This window comes from Schistocerca nitens, chromosome 6 (genome assembly GCF_023898315.1).
Source record: "Schistocerca nitens isolate TAMUIC-IGC-003100 chromosome 6, iqSchNite1.1, whole genome shotgun sequence".
Taxonomy (NCBI): Eukaryota; Metazoa; Arthropoda; class Insecta; order Orthoptera; family Acrididae; genus Schistocerca; species Schistocerca nitens.
In genome coordinates this window covers 704,278,149-704,298,627 of record NC_064619.1, presented here as the reverse complement: position 1 = coordinate 704,298,627, position 20,479 = coordinate 704,278,149, and the positions used below count along the sequence as shown (strand labels likewise).

General features: G+C 40.9%; 1 protein-coding gene across 1 annotated transcript in view; it reads right to left on the bottom strand.

The window, feature by feature from the left end:
• The window catches only part of LOC126262990 (protein VAC14 homolog), a 150,080-nt gene that overhangs the window by 100,714 nt on the left and 28,887 nt on the right, over nt 1-20,479 (bottom strand). Inside the window, exons 4-5 of the mRNA XM_049959942.1 lie at nt 16,283-16,500; nt 5,957-6,077 (exon numbers count right to left, since the gene is read on the bottom strand). Of these exons, the coding sequence (XP_049815899.1) occupies nt 5,957-6,077; nt 16,283-16,500 (339 nt within the window). The remainder of the gene's footprint in view (nt 1-5,956; nt 6,078-16,282; nt 16,501-20,479) is intronic.

Sequence of the window (20,479 nt, the reverse complement as noted above, 5' to 3'; positions counted from 1 at the left end):
ATTTGGCAGGTACCATGGGATTAGTGCAGGTGTTATCACTGACAAGGATGCCAGGAACCACCATGGCTGCAAATGTGGCAGAATTTAGTCCACACTTGGGACGATGGTGTGTGGTATCGCATGGATGATATGTATTGCTCCCAACACTGCTGCTTCCCTTTCTTTATTAAAAACTGCACCTTTGCCCAGAGTCTCTTGAATGCTGTTAAATTATCCATAGAGGGATGGCACTTGTGCCATTGAAGTGCCGTGCAACATTTCCTGATGGCTGTGGCTAAATCTTCAGACCACCATGGCATTGGCGATTGTCGGGATAAGGCAGAAGAGTAGTGTATCACTGCTGCTGCAGCATGAATAGTAGTATCAATAGTATCCTGTTCCACTCCATTGATATCCGTTGCCTGACTGGCTGCAAAAGTGGCTGTAGAGTAGAAAGCTGACCAGTCAGCTTCCTGAAATGAACAACCTGGAGCATGTTCCAGATGTCTGAGTGGAGGGGGAGAGAATAATAGGAAAATGGTCACTGTCACAAAGAATGCCGTGGGTGCACCATCGAATCAGGGTTAAAATAGTGAGGCTGCAAACTGTGAGACCAATAGCTGAGTATGTTCTGTGGGCTGCACTGAAATTTGTTGCTGCTCCAGTGTAGAGTAGGCTGACATCCAATTCCGAAAAGAGGTGTTCTAGTATTTGGCCTCTGTAAGACATAGTATTGTCATCCCACACAGGATTATGGGCATTTAAGCCTCCAGTAAGAAGGGGGGATGTAGCTGTTCCATTAACACTAATCACTCATGATATTGGGTACTTCCATATGGCAGTGGGGGGGGGGGGGGAGATGAACATTGCATATTGTCATCCAGACTGATAGGTAGTCACCAACGGCAATGGCATTTAGTGCAGTGGTAGGGGCACCTGCTCACTGGAAGTATCAGAGTGTATGAGGGTACAGATCCCACCAGAGTATCTCTCAACATTCAGTTCATAGGTACAGTAGGGTTTAAAGTTTTTCAGAGCAGGGAAGTGTGTTGCTGTAAACCATGCCATGCTATGCCAATTACAGAGAAAGTAGCAATTAAATGGCAGGGTTTGGGCAGATGGCAATAGCAGCCATTACAGTTCCACTGAGGGTGCACTGGAGTCAGGTCTAACAATGTGGCGAATGGAAAAGATGGGTTACCAGGTTGTTGTCCACCTGACTGTGTGATCCGCTGTCAATGTGCATAGGCTCTACCTCTGCAGGTATGGGGAGCAGTACAGTCAAAGCCTCAGAAAGTAGTTTATCTTTCTATTTCTCCTTCTTATCCTAGTGAGACTTCGATTTCTGTGACGATTTCCCAATTTTATCTTGTGGGCGTGAAGAGGATTGTACTTTTCTTTGGCCCACAGCCTGTGGCTGCTTGTCCTTGTCCTGAGAGGGAGGGGGGGGGGGCACCTTGAAAGGTGTCCTCATTCCTGATGACACCAGAGGATGACTAGGCATCTCTGGCCACACCAATGGTGTGAGAATTATTGGTGCTATATGTGTAGGGGGCGAGGGAGCTGACGTTTCCTCCTCCAACTGTATGGCAGCCCTGGAATACGACCAGGGCCAGGAGGTGGTGTGCGAGACCTTGTCATTGCATGAGCTGTGGACTGACACAGCAGCCACAAAATTTGAGACCACATTAGTTGGATGAAGGCTTTCAAACTTTTTCTTTACATCTTCATAAGACAGGCAGTCAAGTTTCTTATACTCTTGAATTTTCTTATCCCTCTTGAACATTGAGTGTTGTGGTGAATAGGGAGGGTGTGGTTCTGGACAGCTGACACACTGAGGGATTTGGTCACAAGGCTGCCCTCGTGGGACCCATGTCCACATGCCCTACAGATAACCTGATAAGAACAGCGGAAGGATATGTGTCCGAGCCTTCGGCACTTAAAACATTTCATTGGAGGAGGAAAGTAAGGCCCGACATGTCACCTATAAATCATGACCTTAACCTTCTCAGGTAAAATGTTGCCTTTGAAGGCTAGGATAAAAGCTCCGATGTCCACTATTACTCTTGGGTCTCTCTTCGATGTGGTGAACAAAATGGACTCCCTGTGCAAGATTAGTGTGCAGCTCTTCTTCAGTTTGTAGCATTGTCGCGACAGAAGACAACGTCTTGAATTCTATTGAGCTTGTTATGAGGAGAAATGTTGACTGGTATATCTTCTATTGTGACACAGGCCTGAAGTGCCCATGACTGCTTGGTGTGCGAAGTTTGGATCAGCAAAGATCCATTTCTCAACTTCTCTATTGCAGCAACCTCCCCAAACTGATCTGCAATATTTTCAACAAAAAACAGTGGCTTTGTTGCAATGAAAGTTCCACTGTCAGTCTGAGGACAAACCAAGTACTTGGCAAATTGTCCACTTCTATTTCTCCTTACATGACTCTCGTCTTGAGACATGGTCACAGGCAGGAAAGCCTTACGACTGCATACCTCTGCACTAAAATTACTGTTCCTGACAGTTGAGATGGCTGCGTTGGCATGGCTACTGTTAAGTTTGATCTGTTTCACTGCAGATCATCTGCCCTGATACCACTAACACCGATCAGAGGCTCTCCCTGTGGGCACCACTTCGTCAAGGCAAAGGTCACCTGGCACAAGAGTCTGGTACCCCTAAATGGATAGGAACCTACACCTTGGCTGACATGGGAAGTTACAGCTCTGGCTTCGGCAATGTGGTCCCTATGTTGTCAGGTGACTACCACTGAGGGCGTTCTTCCCCAAATGGCCTGCACTTCTGCAAAAATTGAAAAGTGGAGGTCAATCCTAAAATGGGAACCAGAATTTAAGAAGCCAAAATTGGAGAGGAAAAAAGCATTAAAAAAAGTGAAAAGAGTGAAAAGTTTCATAATTACAAAGAACAGTCAATATACTAGGTAAAAATGTGACCAAGTAAATAGACTCCTATTAGTCATCTCTTATGACATTTAAGGAATGGCCGTGCATCTATTCTAGCCCCTGACGCCGTATGCGGGTCAAACAAATAGAGAAAGACCTTGCAGAACTTCACTGTATGCAAGATGTAATAAATAACAGGCGAGTACCGATCAGTTATTGAAAGCAAATCCTTTCTCACATTCCTTACAGAAGTTAACAACAAGACCAGGAAATGGTATGAGGAATGCAAACTAGAGTTCAACAGGAAAATTAAGGATTGCTGGGCTAACAGAAAAGATCAAGGTAGAAACAAGAAAACAGCTACTAAACTTCACTGAGAGCACCAGAAGAGGTGGACGAAAGAAGCAGAGCTAGAACACAAGCACTGTGGGGTCCACAGGTGGCCCAAACAAGTTTAAAAAATATTACAGCCTGCACTACCAGTCTGAGAACATTTTGCTTGCCCCTTTACTAGTTACTGCAAGGTTACAAGCATATCTAGTTAATTCCTGTTTCCAATTTCATATGATATACTCTCAAGTGCTGAGTGCTATGGGAAGGACTTGTCTGACACTGAATGGGTGACAGTAGTCAAAATGGATGAGCTGTTCATAATAAGTTCATCTGATGTTGAAACAAACACCCTGAAAAGTAATGTGCTGAGGTTAGAACAGCACACAGTTCAAACATTTCAGACCTACAAATACAAATTCATGACAATATGCATTCAACATTAACCCATATAAATACTCATCATTTATATACGATGGGATGTAAATGTCATGAGATTTTATCACCTTCAAAAAAACATTGCAGCTGGCAATGTTGTCAAGAACAAATCCTTTTATAGCCATAATCAAGATGTTTTTTTAAGTGCTTCACAGAACTGTATTAACACTTTAAAATAGTAAGGATGACTAACTGCAGTATTTTGGGTGATAAATTAACTTCATGTCAAAACACCAAATAAATATTGTCTTCATATCATTTTACCGCCTTTTTGCATTCTTAATTTGTGGTGATGAAGAAGAATGCTCCAAGTTTTTGGCCAAAGCAAATTGGGAGTTTCCACAGCTAATTTCCCTAACATTAAACAGAATTTTACATTAGCCTGTTGTTCTATAATGCCTGCAACTAGAAAATTACCAAGCACGTGGAAAAATGTGTACAGAAACAATGACTACACCTGACTAACTTTTTCTGATGGAAGACTATATCTATATCGATACTCTGCAAGCCACCATACAGTGCATGGTGCAGTTATTTCCTTTCCTGTTCCAGTTGCAAATAGAGCAAGGGAAAAATGACAAGCTATATGCCTCTGTATGAGCCCTAATTTCTAGTATATTCATAGCCCATAGGCACAGTGTATGTTGGCAGCAGTAGTATCATTTGGCAGTCAACTTCAGATGACAGTTTTCTGAAGTTTCTGAATAGTGTTCCTCGAAAAGAATGTTGCTTTCCCTCCAGGGACCCCCATTTGAGTTCCCGAAGAATCTGTAACACTTGCATGTAGTCCGAACCTATCACTAACAAATCTAGCAGCCCACCTCTGAACTGCTTTGATGTCTTCCTTTAATCTGACCTGGTACGGATCCCAAACACTTGAGCAGTACTCGAGAACACGTCACACTACTGTCCTATATGCGGTCTCCTTTACAGATGAACCACACTTTTCTAAAATTCTCCAATAAACTGAAGCTGACCATTTAACTCTCCTACCACAGTCCTCACATGCATACGCCATTTCATATCGCTTTGCAATGTCTCACCCACATAGTAAATGACTTGACTGTGTCAAGCAGGGGACTAGTAATATTGTATCCGGACATTACAGGTTTGTTCTTCCTACTCATCCGCATTAACTTACATTTTTATACAGTTAGAGTTAGCTGCAATTCATCACACCAACTGGAAATTTTATCTGTTGTTGTCTTGTATCGTCCTACAGTCACTCAACTTTGACACCTTACTGCCCAACCTGTCTGCCAACACATTCATGTATACAGAGAACAACAGTGGTCCTATCACACTTCCCTGGGGCACTCCTGATGATACCCTTATTAATTAATAGCTGATCAAAAACAATTTGCAATAAAGGTACCTGGTTGGTGAATTTATCACTTTAGTTGCTCTGTCTGCAAGTAATGACCATGTAACTTTTAGGAACCTCTCTCTATATTAATAAAATTCATGTTAATGCCTCTTTCTTGCTAGTTCTATGATTAATGTTGTAAAATTATCAGGAGTCTACAAAGCTGCTGGTGTTCACATAATTTATGCTGACCAGAAAGAAGCTACACACAGAAATGTATATAGGGGGCATCCCCAGAAGGAAAGGTCAGTGTTTAGAGATATGAATGAATACTCGGGGGGGGGGGGGGGGGGGGGGGGGGGATTGGCTGTAGAATGCATACAATAAGAGCTATGAGTACAAAGGTCAGTGTTTAGAGATATGAATGAATACTCGGGGGGGGGGGGGGGGATTGGCTGTAGAATGCATACAATAAGAGCTATGAGTACAAAGGTCAGTGTTTAGAGATATGAATGAATACTCAGAGGGGGTGGGGGGGGGGGGGGAGTTGGCTGTAGAATGCATACCATAAGAGCTATGAGTACCTGTTCAGTAGGAGACATGTATTTCACAGTAGCGACGTACTTCACAGTAGCGACGTACTTCACAGTAGCGAAGATAAACAAGTGCTCATAGCTATTAAGGTATACAATTTAGAGCTCATGTTTTTTGTGTTGGTCTTTATGACCACCTCTCAAAATATGAAAAGCAAAGAGCCTGCAGAAGATGAGATTTATTTCACAGTATCAAAGATGAAGTGCTCATAGCTCTCAAGGTATGCATTTTAGAGCCCATGTTTACTGGATTTTCTTGGCTTTGAATGTTCCTGTCATATCCCTTAATACTGGCCATTTCTCCTGGGACACCCTGTATGTTATCTGTTTGTGGGTAACAATACGTAAAGGCACTTTTTTCCCCCCCTTCCAATGGGCTATAAACTGGCCAACTTTTTATGACACTTGAGACATACCTGTAGTACCTCGTCTGTTGCTTGTGCATGTGTAATCAAGATATTAATCATAGCAGCAAAATCAACCCTAGAAGGATCATGCTTGATGCTTCGTAAAAATTCTCCTAGCGCTGTATCACACCTGGTAAAAAGGAGAAATAACAAAAATAAAAACAATGTTAGGACAAATATTAATCAGCATTGTAAAATATAAATTAGAGAAAATGCACCGCATAGTTACAAAAGCTTTTGGATGTCGATACTAATGTATACAGAACTGCAGTATAGCATAAAGGAACATTCCAGTTTTTGTAAATGTATCTGCATAATTAAGAATCCGGGATGAAATAACGCTATGAAATGGATGGATTGCTACTCATCACATAGAGGAGGCTTTGAATGACAGGCACATTTTAATGTAGACTTAGCTATTGGACCATTCTCCTTCAGATATAGAAAGTACATGCACACACATGGCCACAACCTTTATTAGTCCCCGTTCCCATCTTCCTATGTCTCCTTCCCTATTTCCGCTCCAGCCTCCCACACATCTTTCACCTTCTGTCCCCCAGTACACTTCCATAGTCTCCCCCCCCCCCTCCTCCCCACCACTAAGTATTAAGTATATCCTCCTGATGATGCACCTGGCAGCCCAACATATCATCACTGCCACATCTCTGCATACATCCACAGACAGTGCTACGGCATCTTTCTAACCCCCACCTGCCACTTCTACATCTACATTTACCCCAGTCAAGATTGCTGCTCACCGCAGTTGGGAATAGTGCCCTGAGGTGACAGCTGTCATGTGTGTAACAGCTTACTCTCTCTCTCTCTCTCTCTCTCTCTCTCTCTCTCTCTCTCTGTGTGTGTGTGTGTGTGTGTGTGTGTGTGTGTGTGTGCGTGTGTGCGTGTGTGCGCGCGCGCACGCGCGCGTGCAAATAAATTCAGATTTCAGAAGAAAATTTCAAAAAGTTGACTTTTTCTATTTTCAGTAACTAAGGTCTTACTCTGGGGTATCTCACCATTGAATAAAAATTGTTTGCTGCGCAGAAGCATGTAATAAGGATAATATGTAGTGCCCACTCTACAGTCTCTTGTAGGTAGTTCTTTGAACACTTGGACGTACTGGTAACAGCCTCACAATACATCCACTCCCATATGAAGACTGACAAAATTATTCACAGTTCAAAAACAAGTTACATTCATATATATAATACTAGAAGCAGTAATTTTCCACGACACCCATTACTCAGCATTGTGTGGCACAGAAAAAAGTTAAATACTCAGTCACAAAAATCCTTTACCACCTTCCCAGTGATATAAAGAATTTAACAGGTAATAAAATTAAAATTCAAGCACAAACTGATATCATACAGAGAGAGATTTGACAAAAGTAAGTATAAATCACTGTAAAAACAGGAAATGTGTTTAAGATAGTCATGTGGATAGTTTGAAAGGTGGGGAGATTCCATGTCAAATTAACACAATTTTAAATTAATTTTCACTCAAAATCTCAGATTATGATGAAACTTTTCACAATGTGAAGTTGTCAAAAATTGCAAAATGCCCCAGTGCCATCATTTAAAAATTGCTGCAGCAACTCTCCTAATTAAGCTAAATTGATGGAACAAGTGCCATTTTGCAGCATTTTTTACGAAGTTTTCTGTGATACACAACACAACATGGGTCCAAGATGAAAACTTTTTTTGAAAATTTTAATTTATAATCTAACAAGAAGAGCATATCCAAAAATTTTCAAAAGATTGTATATAACACTTCACATTATTGTTAACTAATATCCCTATGCACAAAAGTGGGACTGTCATGGGTTCACACCTTTTTAAAAATTAGAAAATACTTAAAATTATGTTTTTGTAAAGCTTGTACATTTATGCAAAAATTACCCATCAATAAGTTTTTGTTTTTCAGAGATTTATTTGTAATATGTTTAAGATGAACTAGTGACTATGATGAGTGATTATTTTATTAGAACTATTAAAAATACAAGTTTTTTAATACAGTTGTAATCTGACAGCATTAATTATTAAATGTTTTGAGTATGCGTAAGAAATAAAAATTGGGATTACAAAATCTAATTGTTTATTCCAACTATTCATGATAGAAAATGCTAAGCGCAGTATGTAGATAATGGGGAATTGGCTTCTTACAAACACTGTGTGGCAAAAGTGCTGTGCAACCCAGCGTAAATTCATTGTGTTATGGGAAACTAGTTCTTGGGAAGTGCCCCAATACAAAGAACACTACAAATGCATTTGGTAATACTATGGTCAAAAATATCACTTTTTGACAGTGGGTTTCAGTAGACAGAGTAACTTAGAAACAATGTAGAAGATATCATCGGAGTTCATTGAATTATTTTCTGAAAAACTGACCACAGTGATACTCCATGGTTTTCTAGCTAAGCAGCAAAGATCTTTTGTAAGTGAAGTCATGGAAAATATGAATGAGACTGAATATTTTGTTACATGTGACTTCTCTGGGAACTATAGTTTCATGATCCGAGATGAGACCCAGAGTTTTCATTGGTCACGTGACTACTCCCTGGTAGTGTATTACAAAGGAGGGAATAAAAGAGAGCATATGAGCTATGTCATACTTTCTAACTGTCTAGGGCATAAAGACATAGAGCAGGCTATTGTTTTCAAAGAAAGCTAATTCAGTTTTTAAAAAAACAATTTCTGGCTGATGTACAGAAGATATAAAACTTTTCAGATGGATGTGCAGCCCAGTACAAGAATAAAAAGAATTTTTTAGACTTATGTTTCCAAAACAAATGTTCTGGCACGTAAACAGAATGACATTTTTTTTGCCTCTGCTCATGGAAAAGAAACTTACAATCTTGATGGTGGCACTGTTAAGAGATTAGCAATAAATGCAAGTCTGCAGAGACTGTACGTTAACCAAAGTCTTACTCTACAAGAAATTTTTGATTGGGCTGTTAAAAATATTACATCTGTACACTCTGAATTTTCGACACAAGAGGAATACATACAAACTGAAAGATTTCTACAAGAGCACCTTACTCAAGCTGTTATCAACAGGATGCAGAGGTTACAAGCCTTTATACTGGTAGCATATCGTACATAAAAAATATTTGTACAAAAAAAAAAAAATGAAATGATCGTATGGCATTGTTGGCTGGGATGCCCCATTCGGGGGAGTTCGGCCACCGTATTGCAAGTCCTTTTTAGGTGATGCTACATCGGCGGCTTGCGAGCCAGTGATGATGAAAATGATAATGGACACACAACACCCAGTCCCTTGCCGGGAATCGAACCCAGGCCCCCTGCATTGTAGGAAGTAATGCTACCGCTACGCTACAGAGGCGGACCATATTTGTACAGACTTTTGCAGATACACAATCTGCAGCTGGGGGGAGGGGGGGGGGGGGAGTAGAAAACAAAACAAACTGGCTTTGAGAGAAATGGTGGTTAGGTTATGTTCTATGTTTTAATACACGGCAAAGGTCTTAGTAAAGTTGAAGTTACTTTCCTTCACCCAGCTGGCCCCTCACTGCATTATGCATATCTTACAAAACCTAATCTCCTATGGGTATCTGTAAATGATGTTTCTTATCAAGTAAACCCAGTAACAGCAACAGGAAGAATATATCAAATTCCTAGGAATGACACTGTGAAAACAAATGAGGCAAATGAATAATTTAAAAAGAAGTGAAAACAAGTGCGGTTTGTACGAGGTTTTGCAAGTGACATGCCGTATGTATGTGTTAACAGCAAATTTCAATGAGTACACAAATGAATCAAGAATAAAGTTGTGTATATTTCTGCTTAACTCTATGTATTTTACAAAAGTCATTTTTTTAGTGAAACTTTACAAAGGTGTGAACCCACAACAGTTCAACGTTCATACTTATGGAATAGTTAACAACAATGTGAAGTGTTGTACATAATTTTTTGAACATTTTGGAGACGCTTTTTGATAACAATTTTCACCTCAAACTCATATTGTGTTGTGTATCATAGGAAAGCTCATGAGAAGTGTAGCAAAATGACATGTGACCAATCATTTTAGCTTAGTTAGGAGAGTTGCTACAGAAATTTGAAAAGGTGGCAACGGACTTTTTTTGGCGACTTTTGACAACTTCACATTTTCAAAATAGGTTGTTGTTGTTGTTGTTGTTGTTGTCGTCTTCAGTCCTTAGACTGGTTTGATGCAGCTCTCCATGCTACTCTATCCTGTGCAAGCTTCTTCATCTCCCAGCACCTACGGCAACCTACATCCTTCTGAATCTGCTTGGTGTATTTATCTCTTGGTCTCCCTCTACTATTTTTACCCTCTACGCTGCCCTCCAATGATAAATTGGTGATCCCTTGATGCCTCAGAACATGTCCTACCAACCGATCCCTTCTTCTAGTCAAGTTGTGCCACAAACTCCTCTTCTCCCCAATCCTATTCAGTACCTCCTCATTAGTTATGTGATCTACCCATCTAATCTTCAGCATGCTTCTGTAGCACCACATTTCGAAAGCTTCTATTATATTCTTGTCTAAACTATTTATCGTCCATGTTTCACTTCCATACATGGCTACACTCCATACAAAGACTTTCAGAAACGACTTCCTGACATTTAAATCTATACTCGATGTTAAAAAATTTCTCTGCTTCAGAAACGCTTTCCTTCCCATTGCTAGTCTACATTTTATATCCTCTCTACTTTGACCATCATCGGTTATTTTGCTCCCCAAATAGCAAAACTCCTTTACTACTTTAAGTGTCTCATTTCCTGATCTAATTCCCTCAGCATCACCTGACTTAATTCTACTACATTCCATTACCCTCGTTTTGCTTTTTTTGATGTTCGTCTTATATCCTCCTTTCAAGACACTGTTCATTCCGTTCAACTGCTCTTCCAAGTCCTTTGCTGTCTCTGACAGAATTACAATGTCATCGGCGAACCTCAAAGTTATTACTTCTTCTCCATGGATTTTAATACCTACCCCGAATTTTTGTTTTGTTTCCTTCACTGCTTGCTCAATATACAGATTGAACAACATCGGGGAGAGGCTACAACCCTGTCTTACTCCCTTCCCAACCACTGCTTCCCTTTCATGTCCCTCGACTCTTATAACTGCCATTTGGTTTCTGTACAAATTGTAAATAGCCTTTCGCTCCCTATATTTTACCCCTGCCACCTTCAGAATTTGAGAGTATTCCAGTCAACATTGTCAAAAGCTTTCTCTAAGTCAACAAATGCCAGAAACATAGGCTTGCCTTCCCTTAATCTAGCTTCTAAGATAAGTCGTACGGTCAGTATTGCCTCACGTGTTCCAATATTTCTACAGAATCGAAACTGGTTCTCCCGTAGGTTGGCTTCTACTAGTTTTTCCATTCGTCTGTAAAGAATTCGCGTTAGTATTTTGCAGCCGTGACTTATTAAACTGATAGTTCGGTAATTTTCACATCTGTCAACACCTGCTTTCTTTGGGATTGGAATTTTTATATTGTTCTTGAAGTCTGGGGGTATTTCGCCTGTCTCATATATATCTTGCTCACCAGATGGTAGAGTTTTCTCAGGACTGGCTCTCCCAAGGTTGTCAGCAGTTCTAATGGAATGTTGTCTGCTCCCGGGGCCTTGTTTCGGATCAGGTCTTTCAGTGCTCTGTCAAACTCTTCACGCAGTATCATATCTCCCATTTCATCTGCATCTACATCCTCTTCCATTTCCATAATATTGTCCTCAAGTACATTGCCCTTGTATAGGCCCTCTATATACTCCTTCCACCTTTCTGCTTCCCCTTCTTTGCTTAGAACTGGGTTTCCATCTGAGCTCTTGATATTCATACAAGTGGCTCTCTTTTCTCCAAAGGTCTCTTTAATTTTCCTGTAGGCAGTATCTATCTTACCCCTAGTGAGAGAAGCCTCTACATCCTTAAATTTGTCCTCTAGCCATCCCTGCTTAGCCATTTTGCACTTTCTGTCGATCTCATTTTTGAGACATTTGTATTCCTTTTTGCTTGCTTCATTTACTGCATTTTTATATTTTCTCCTTTCATCAATTAAATTCAATATTTCTTCTGTTACCCAAGGATTTCTACTAGCCTTCGTCTTTTTACTTACTTGATCCTCTGCTGCCTTCACTACTTCATCCCTCAAAGCTACCCATTCTTCTTCTAGTGTATTTCTCTCCCCCATTCCTGCCGTTTGTTCCCTTATGCTCTCCCTGAAACTCTGTACAACCTCTGGTTTAGTCAGTTTATCGAGGTCCAATCTCCTTAAATTCACACCTTTTTGCAGTTTCTTCAGTTTTAATCTACAGCACATAACCAATAGATTGTGGTTAGAGTCCACATCTGTCCCTGGAAATGTCTTACAATTTAAAACCTGGTTCCTAAATCTCTGTCTTACCATTATATAATCTATCTGATACCTTTTAGTATCTCCAGGATTCTTCCATGTATACAACCTTCTTTTATGATTCTTGAACCAAGAGTTAGCTATGATTATGTTGTGCTCTGTGCAAAATTCTACCAGGCGGCTTCCTCTTTCATTTCTTAGCCCCAATCCATATTCACTTCTACGTTTCCTTCTCTCCCTTTTCCTACTACCGAATTCCAGTCACCCATGACTATTAAATTTTCGTCTCCCTTCACTATCTGAATAATTTCTTTTATTTCGTCATACATTTTTTCAATTTTTTCATCATCTGCAGAGCTAGTTGGCATATAAACCTGTACTACTGTAGTAGGCGTGGGGTTCGTGTCTATCCGTTCACTATGCTGTTTGTAGCAGCTTACCCGCATTCCTATTATTTTATTCATTATTAAACCTACTCCTGCATTACCCCTATTTGACTTTGTATTTATAACCCTGTATTCACCTGACCGAAAGTCTTGTTCCTCCTGCCACCGAATTTCGCTAATTCCCACTATATCTAACTTAAACGTATTCATTTCCCTTTTTAAATTTTCTAACCTACCTGCCTGCCTGATTAAGGGATCTGACATTCCACGCTCTGATTCGTAGAACGCCAGTTTTCTTTCTCCTGATAACGACGTCCTCCTGAGTAGTCCCCGCCCGGAGATCCGAATGGGGAACTATTTTACCTCCGGAATATTTTACCCAAGAGGACGCCATCATCATTAACCATACAGTAAAGCTGCATGCCCTCGGGAAAAATTACGGCTGTAGTTTCCCCTTGCTTTCAACTGTTCACAGTACCAGCACAGTAAGGCTGTTTTGGTTAGTGTTACAAGGCCAGATCAGTCAATCATCCAGACTGTTGCCCCTGCAACTACTGAAAAGGCTGCTGTCCCTCTTCAGGAACCACGCGTTTGTCTGGCCTCTCAACAGATACCCCTCTGTTGTGGTTGCACCTACGGTAAGGCTATCTGTATCGCTGAGGCACGCAAGCCTCCCACCGACGGCAAGGTCCATGGTTCATGGGGAGGGAGGTACTTTAATAAAATTGCACATTTTTATTGATCTATATGTAGGCTACCTTTGTGCCAAGTTTCATCTAAATCTAAGACAGGGAGTAATATCACTATGCTGACTTGACATGGAATGACTCTTCATAGTTTGCAATGAAAAGTTTATAATTGTAAAACTGTCTCGTCCCATACCACAGCAAGAAGAAAATATTAAGATCCATGGAAATACAAATAACTACACTAAACTACATAATATATGACTTATTAAATGTAACCATACATTTTCAAATAAATCTATGATGAAATTAGATCTTAGAGGTAATTTATGTTGAAGTACATTTACCAGCCAACCTTTTTGTTTGCTTCTATTTTATTAGCTTCTTATGCTACACATCCATCTCATCGATCAGCTATGCTTTGCTTAACAGTGTACATTGTTCTTTCCTGGCCAACAATAACAAATGCTCTGCTTTAACAAACATTTTTAGAAAAACTGCTGCTCATGCATCTTTCTACAAAAGAAAATTTATAGAAGTAAGAAATTATAAGGCAGAATTGTTGGCCATTACCTGACTTCAGGATGCAAAATGTGTAGTATTGCCGATTAACACAAATAAAAGAAAAATGATCTACTTCCCTGTTTTCATGTCTAATGCTTCCTTCCTTAGTCAGGAGAGGAGGGCTGGTACAACAAGGTTAAAAAGGAATGGTAGGGCTCTCAGGTCCCAGGATGAGGGGGGCCCATCTGACTACGGAAGGTGTTTCACAATTCATGTTACATACAAGACTTAGTAGATCACATTTTAGATAGGAACCCATGTCCAGAAACGTCAACCAGTGACACTACTGAGTGTCAAAGTCATAGTTGCTGGCACTTATAAATGTATGCATACACACAGGGTGATTCCGTGATGATGATACACACTTTCTAGGGTGATGGAGAATGATAAATGTATCAATCTGAGGTAAAGGTCCCTGCACCAGAAACGTAAAAGTCTAAAGTTACAAGCAAAAACCTACTGATACATCTGACAGTGAAATACACGTACTGGTACTAGTAGTGTTGATTCTAGGATTGTAGGATAGGTAACTTTCTGGACCAAAACAAGGAAAAATGTCTAGTAAAAATCAGCTCCAAAATACATGCCTGAGGAGCTACGAGCACTTGTTCATCTTCGTTACTGTGAAATACATCTCTATTGAACAAGTACTCATAGCTATTAAAGTATGCATTTAGAACCAATGTTTACTGGATATTTTTTCTTGTTTTGGTCCACACTACCAGCTCTAAAAGTTGTTTACCTTACAATGTTAGCTAAAACAATACCAGTATGTGTATTCTACTTTCAGAGGTATCAGAACAGTTTTCTGCTTATAACTTTTGAATCGTTCATTTCTGGTACAGGAACCCTTACCTCAAACTGATAAATTTATCGTTCTCCATTATCGTGGCATCACTTACTTTTACAGGTGATAACTTTGGCACTCTGTAGCATTGTTGGATGACATCCATGGACATGGGTTCCTATGTAAAACTTTATCTACTAAATCCCCTCTGCAACTGCTAGAAGTATGTAACATGAATTGTGAAACAGCATGTATGTGTCTATTGAAAATACTGAACATTTCACTTCTTTAGGTAAATACTGGCCAACAACCCAGTCTCATTATCTAAAAAGATAACAAATTATTTTTAGTAGTTGGATCAAGCAGTCTCTCTTTAATTTCACCTTGTAATGCACTTCATTTCATATACTCTGTCCTTACGTTAACACATTAAATTTACAAAAACCATACACTTTTTGTCTGTTTCTCCTTATCTTGAGCATGTTCCATGACTTTTTTCCTCATTTGATACACAAAAAAGCTTTCAATATCATTTCACATAAATTTAATAGCTCATATAGAAATATTTTTCAATCTCTCCAGTCTTCCATTATCACATATAGTTTGTAAGGTCACCACAGTGGATTCTTTTGTGATACGAGGACAAGTACAACCTCTGTGATGTGTGACAATGCTTGGTTGAACACCTGTGAGTTCAACACTGATTTTTATGGTTGCTTCTGTGGTTGGTAGTGAAAAGTATGCAACAAATGCTTATTTTTCTTTTTTACTGCACAATTTTTGCATTTTTAATCACACATTGATAAAGATAGTGGTATTTTGTTTTTATATTTCTATGGTTGTTCTCGTATTTTCATATGGTAACATTTGCAAAGTTGTTAAAATATCTGTTCTCATCGACCTATGTCAAAAATTTTACATATTACATACGGTAATGTTCAATTTTGATAAGGCATTTCAGTCAATGCTGCTTTCCTTGATGCCTATCAATTCATACACCATTCATCCTTTGACTAATGGCCTGCATGTAACTAGTTGCTAAACTTATTCAGACAAATTTCACAATAAAATTACAACTTACAAATACAATAACTTTCTTTTGATTATCTGCCTCAGTTTTTCCCTTCTAGCAAAACGCTAATAAGAACTCTGTTTACAACCATACAGTGTAAATATACACATTTTGAAAGGTAGCATTGTGAAAAGCATTTAAAAACAGTTTGTAACTAAATAAAATACTAATTACCTTCTTTCTCACAGTCTTGTCCTTTGGGAAGAACAAATATCGTTGATTGCAGCCATAATTAATTTCATGTTAATTGCTATGTGAAAAACTGAAGCAGATGAGGCCAAAGAAATAGATCATAAAGCCTTCAGAAGAAAGTAATAAATTCCAAAATCAATCACACACCTGTATGGAATAAAAAGTTGTGACAGAATATTGTATGTGCCATTACAATCAATATTAATCTAAAAATGGCAGTTAAAGTTACACTGAAACAGAAGGAGGATACTTAATTTGAAACAATAGTACTATCATACACTAAATCATCCTTCTACAAGAAATCTGTAAGTATATACCTACATTTTTTTAATTTCCTGTGTAGGATCTTCCAAAATTCGAAATAAACCATCCAATATTTCTGGTAAAAATGGAATGAGATCAATGTCAGGAACTGCATACAGAGCTGACACCCAAGAAATAACGAACTGCCTCGTAAATGTGTTTTTTGTGTACATCATATCCCTTAACACAGGTACAAAGGCTACAAGGTCGAATGAGGCACTTTCTGTCACAATATCCTACCAAATTAACAACAGAAAACATGAGTTAGTATACAATAAAAGTTGGTGCACATATTAAAAAATATAAACAAATGTTACACATTTGAGATAGAAGCTTAGTTATGTGTGGCAGACAGAATGTGTGGGATTAAAATTTATCAAACAAACTGTCTTCACATTTTGTCACTATTAATGTACATACTTCCCCTTCTGCAGTTGTTTGTTTTGTTCTGTTTTAGGGCGCAAAAACATCTAGGGAGACACGGGCCACATCAGAACTGTAGAACATGAAGACAAGGAGAGGAGGTAAAAACGACTACATGTTAATCCCAACTGATGGAAGAGAAGACAGTTAAAAACAGGGATATGGCGAAAGGTCTATAAGATACGACATAGAGAAACGTAGGTGTTGAACTAGAACTTAAATGGCCTTCACCATATTGTTACGATGGATTAAAACTAAAACATTGGCGACAGCCTGTGCAAGGTGCGCTAAAATGGCCGATAACTCAGATGGCAAACACAAACGAGAATGTAAATGGATAAAAAAAAAGGGCATTGCATCAGTATATGGTGGACCGTTAAGGATTGAGTGCAATGAGTACAAAGTGATGAGGGAGCAACACTTAACAAATGGCGATGACTAAAAAGACAATGCCCAATACGCAACCTAACTAAAATGATCTCCTTATGGCGAGAGAGCCAAGAGAGGGTCGTCCAAGCTGCTGGAAGAGGCTTAATAACCTGGAGCTTTTTCCCATGAAGGGAAGACCAGTAATGGTGCCAATGCGACACCACTTTCTGACAGGTGGCAACACAGAGATCATTGTAGGAAATGAAAAAACTAGCGGGCTGAGGTACAAGGACTGCAGCCTTGGCAGCAGCATCAGCGGCCTCGTATCCTGTCAGACCAACGCGACCAGTAACCCACATGAACATCACTGTGGCTCCATCAAGGGTGAGTGAGTGACACCTGTCCTGGACCCATTGCACTAAGGGATAGACGGCATACAGCACACGAAGCTTCGAAGGGCACTGAGAGAGTCGGAGCACATGATGCAACTGAAAAGCCTGTGTCACTGGATGTACTGCGTGGCCCGAAACATGGCAAAGAGCTCTGCTGTAACTACTCAGCAGTGTTTAGGAAGCCGATACTGTAAAACGTCAATGCCAATGATGAAGGCACACCCAACACCCCAATCAGTCTGGGAGCCCTCTGTGTACACAAAGGAATTAACATGAAGTTCCGTGTGAAGGTCATGAAACTGAAGGTGATAGAGTGAGGCTGAAGTAGTGTCCTTAGGAAGCAAATGAAGGCCAAGGTGATGGGATGCTGCACGAAGCCAGGATGGCGAAGGGTTTATACCAACCAGGAAGGTTGCAGGTAGTGTAAAGTTAAGTTGCCAGAGTAAGAGCAAATAGCAAACTCCAGGAGGTAACAGAGAAGAGGGACGTGCCCCATACTGGTGATGAAAGGAGTCATCAAAGGAGGCGGCTTAAGATGTGTGGCCATGCATTGCAGACACACAGCACACACATCTGCTGAGGACAAAGTCACAGCGGTAGGACAGCAGTAGTTCCGCAGCTTCGGCATACAGACTCTCAACCGGGCTAATGTAAAAGGCGCCAGTGGCCAAACTGATGCCACAATGGTGGAAAGTATTGAGACAGGGTAAGAGGGATGGGTGTACAGATGCATAAACAAAACACCCATGGTCTAGTTTCAAACAAACAAGGGACCGATACAAACGGAGGAGGGTGGTTCAATCTGCTCCCCAGAAAGTACCATTGTGGACGTGGGAAATTGAGGTACCAGGTACAGTGGGCTGCCAGGTAAGACACGTTGGAGGACCAAGAAAGTTTCCTATTGAGCATGAGCTCCATAAATTTCGTAGTTTCAATGAACGGAAGAGCAACAGGCCCAACATGTAAAGATGGTGGAAGAAACCAACTGCGCCACCAGACATTCATACAAACAGTTTTGTCACTGGAAAAACGAAAGCCATTTTCGATGGTCCACGAGTAAAGACCTTTGAGACACCACTGAAGACACTGCTCAATGAGACAGGTCCATGGAGAACTGCAATAGATGGCAAAATTGTCAATGAAAAGGGAGCTGCAGACGATCGATGAGAGAGAGGCCATTACAGGTTTAATAAACATGTCCAACAAGGCAAAATCCGCATGTTCAATGACATCGTCAGCTACTGTCAGCCGGAAGTCGGGGAATGGATCTTGGTCCAAGCTGTCGGAGGTCGGCCCACACGATGGAAGAGGGAGTGGAACTGTTAAAAGAATTAGTGAATGAAATCCTTCTTTGTTATCCTGAAGAAAGCAATGACACAGTGCACAAAACTGTTTATTATGAATGCAGTTTTCCATTGTAGGAGGAGGGTTAAAAACATGGAGACAATGTCTCCACATGCAAACTGTGTCACGGCACGCCTCAATCCCTCAAGGGACTGGGACAAGGTGTGGTAAAGAGGAAGTTTGAGGAATTGAATGTTCTGTGGCGATAAGGATAAGTTTTGTAAGATATTCTACATGGTCATCACAATTGGGAAAATGTATATTGAAGGTCACTGGGGAGGAGTAAAGTCTCCAGTCAGCCTTTGTAAGCTGCCATCTGGGTGTGCACATAGGTGGGGTAGGAGTCAGTAAACGGATAGCACATGGGAAATGGTCGCTCGAGTATGTGTCAGAGAGAACAGACCACTTGAGATGATGGGCAAGCAGGGTAGTGCAGAAGGCTACACCCAAATGGGAGTACGTGTGCGTGGAATCTGAAAGGAACGTGGGTGCTCCTGTTTTAAGGCAGAAGAGGTTAAGTTGATTGAGAAGGCAGCCAAGAGGGCAGCACTCTGACAGGTTCTGGGAGAAGCCCAAAGGGGATGGTGCACATTAAAGCCACCAAGCAGCAGAAACGGGTGAACTAGCTGCCCAATAAGCTGGAGGAAGTCTGCCCTGGTGACATTGAATGACGGAGGGATGTAAATGGTGCAATGGGAAAAGGTCAAGTGAGGAAGGAAAAGGCAAACTGCAAAAGCTTGAAGGTGGGTAGTCAGGAAGATGGGTTGACTATGAATGTCATCCTGTATGAGCAGCACGATTCCCCCAGGAATGGAATGCTGTCCTTAGGGGGGAAGGTCAAAATGGACAAGAGCGAAGAGCAGTTGTGAGGAAGCATTTTTGTTTCCAGAAGGCTGCCAAGTGCCAGCTTTTGAAGACTCGCTGCTCCAGAGCACACACAGAGGCAGGAGGATCGTGCTCCATGAGGTCTACAGAAGCATCGGCATTCTCCTATCAGCTTTGGAGCCCAGGGTAGAAAAATGTTTGGTGTTTTTTTTTTTTTTTTTTTTTTTTGTGGTTTTAGGGCGCACAACGTCAACGGTCATTAGCGCCCAGACTACTTTAGGAATGCATCGCGAGTCACAAGTTTAAAACAGCAACAAAACGGAGAACACGATGAAAGACATACTAACAGGCATAGGATTAAAAAAGAAAACAGCATAATCAAATGTCCTTTGAGAGGGTTGTCAAATTGATAAAATGAAGAACGCGAGCAGCTGCTCGTGGGTCATCCGCTAAAATGGCTCCTACAGTACATGGCAGGCCAATATCGAGACGTAGGGTGTTAAAATTCGGACACGACGTTAAAATGTGGCGGACCGTCAGCAATTGCCCACATGGGCAGAACGGCGCCGGCGCAGCCGTCAGCAGATGGCGATGGCTGAACCGGCAGTGGCCAATTCGCAACCGGGCCAAAACTACCTCCTCCCGCCGAGAAGGGAGTGAGGAGGACGTCCAAGCCACGGGTAGAGCTTTCAAGGCCCGAAGCTTGTTGTCTGAAAGTGCAGCCCAATCGGCATGCCACAGCGAGACAATGCGCCGACAAATTACCCTGCTACAATCTGATGAAGGGACACCACAAGAAGCTGTCCGAGGCTGGAGGACCGAAGCCTTGGCCGCGGCATCTGCAGCTTCGTTCCCAGGGATA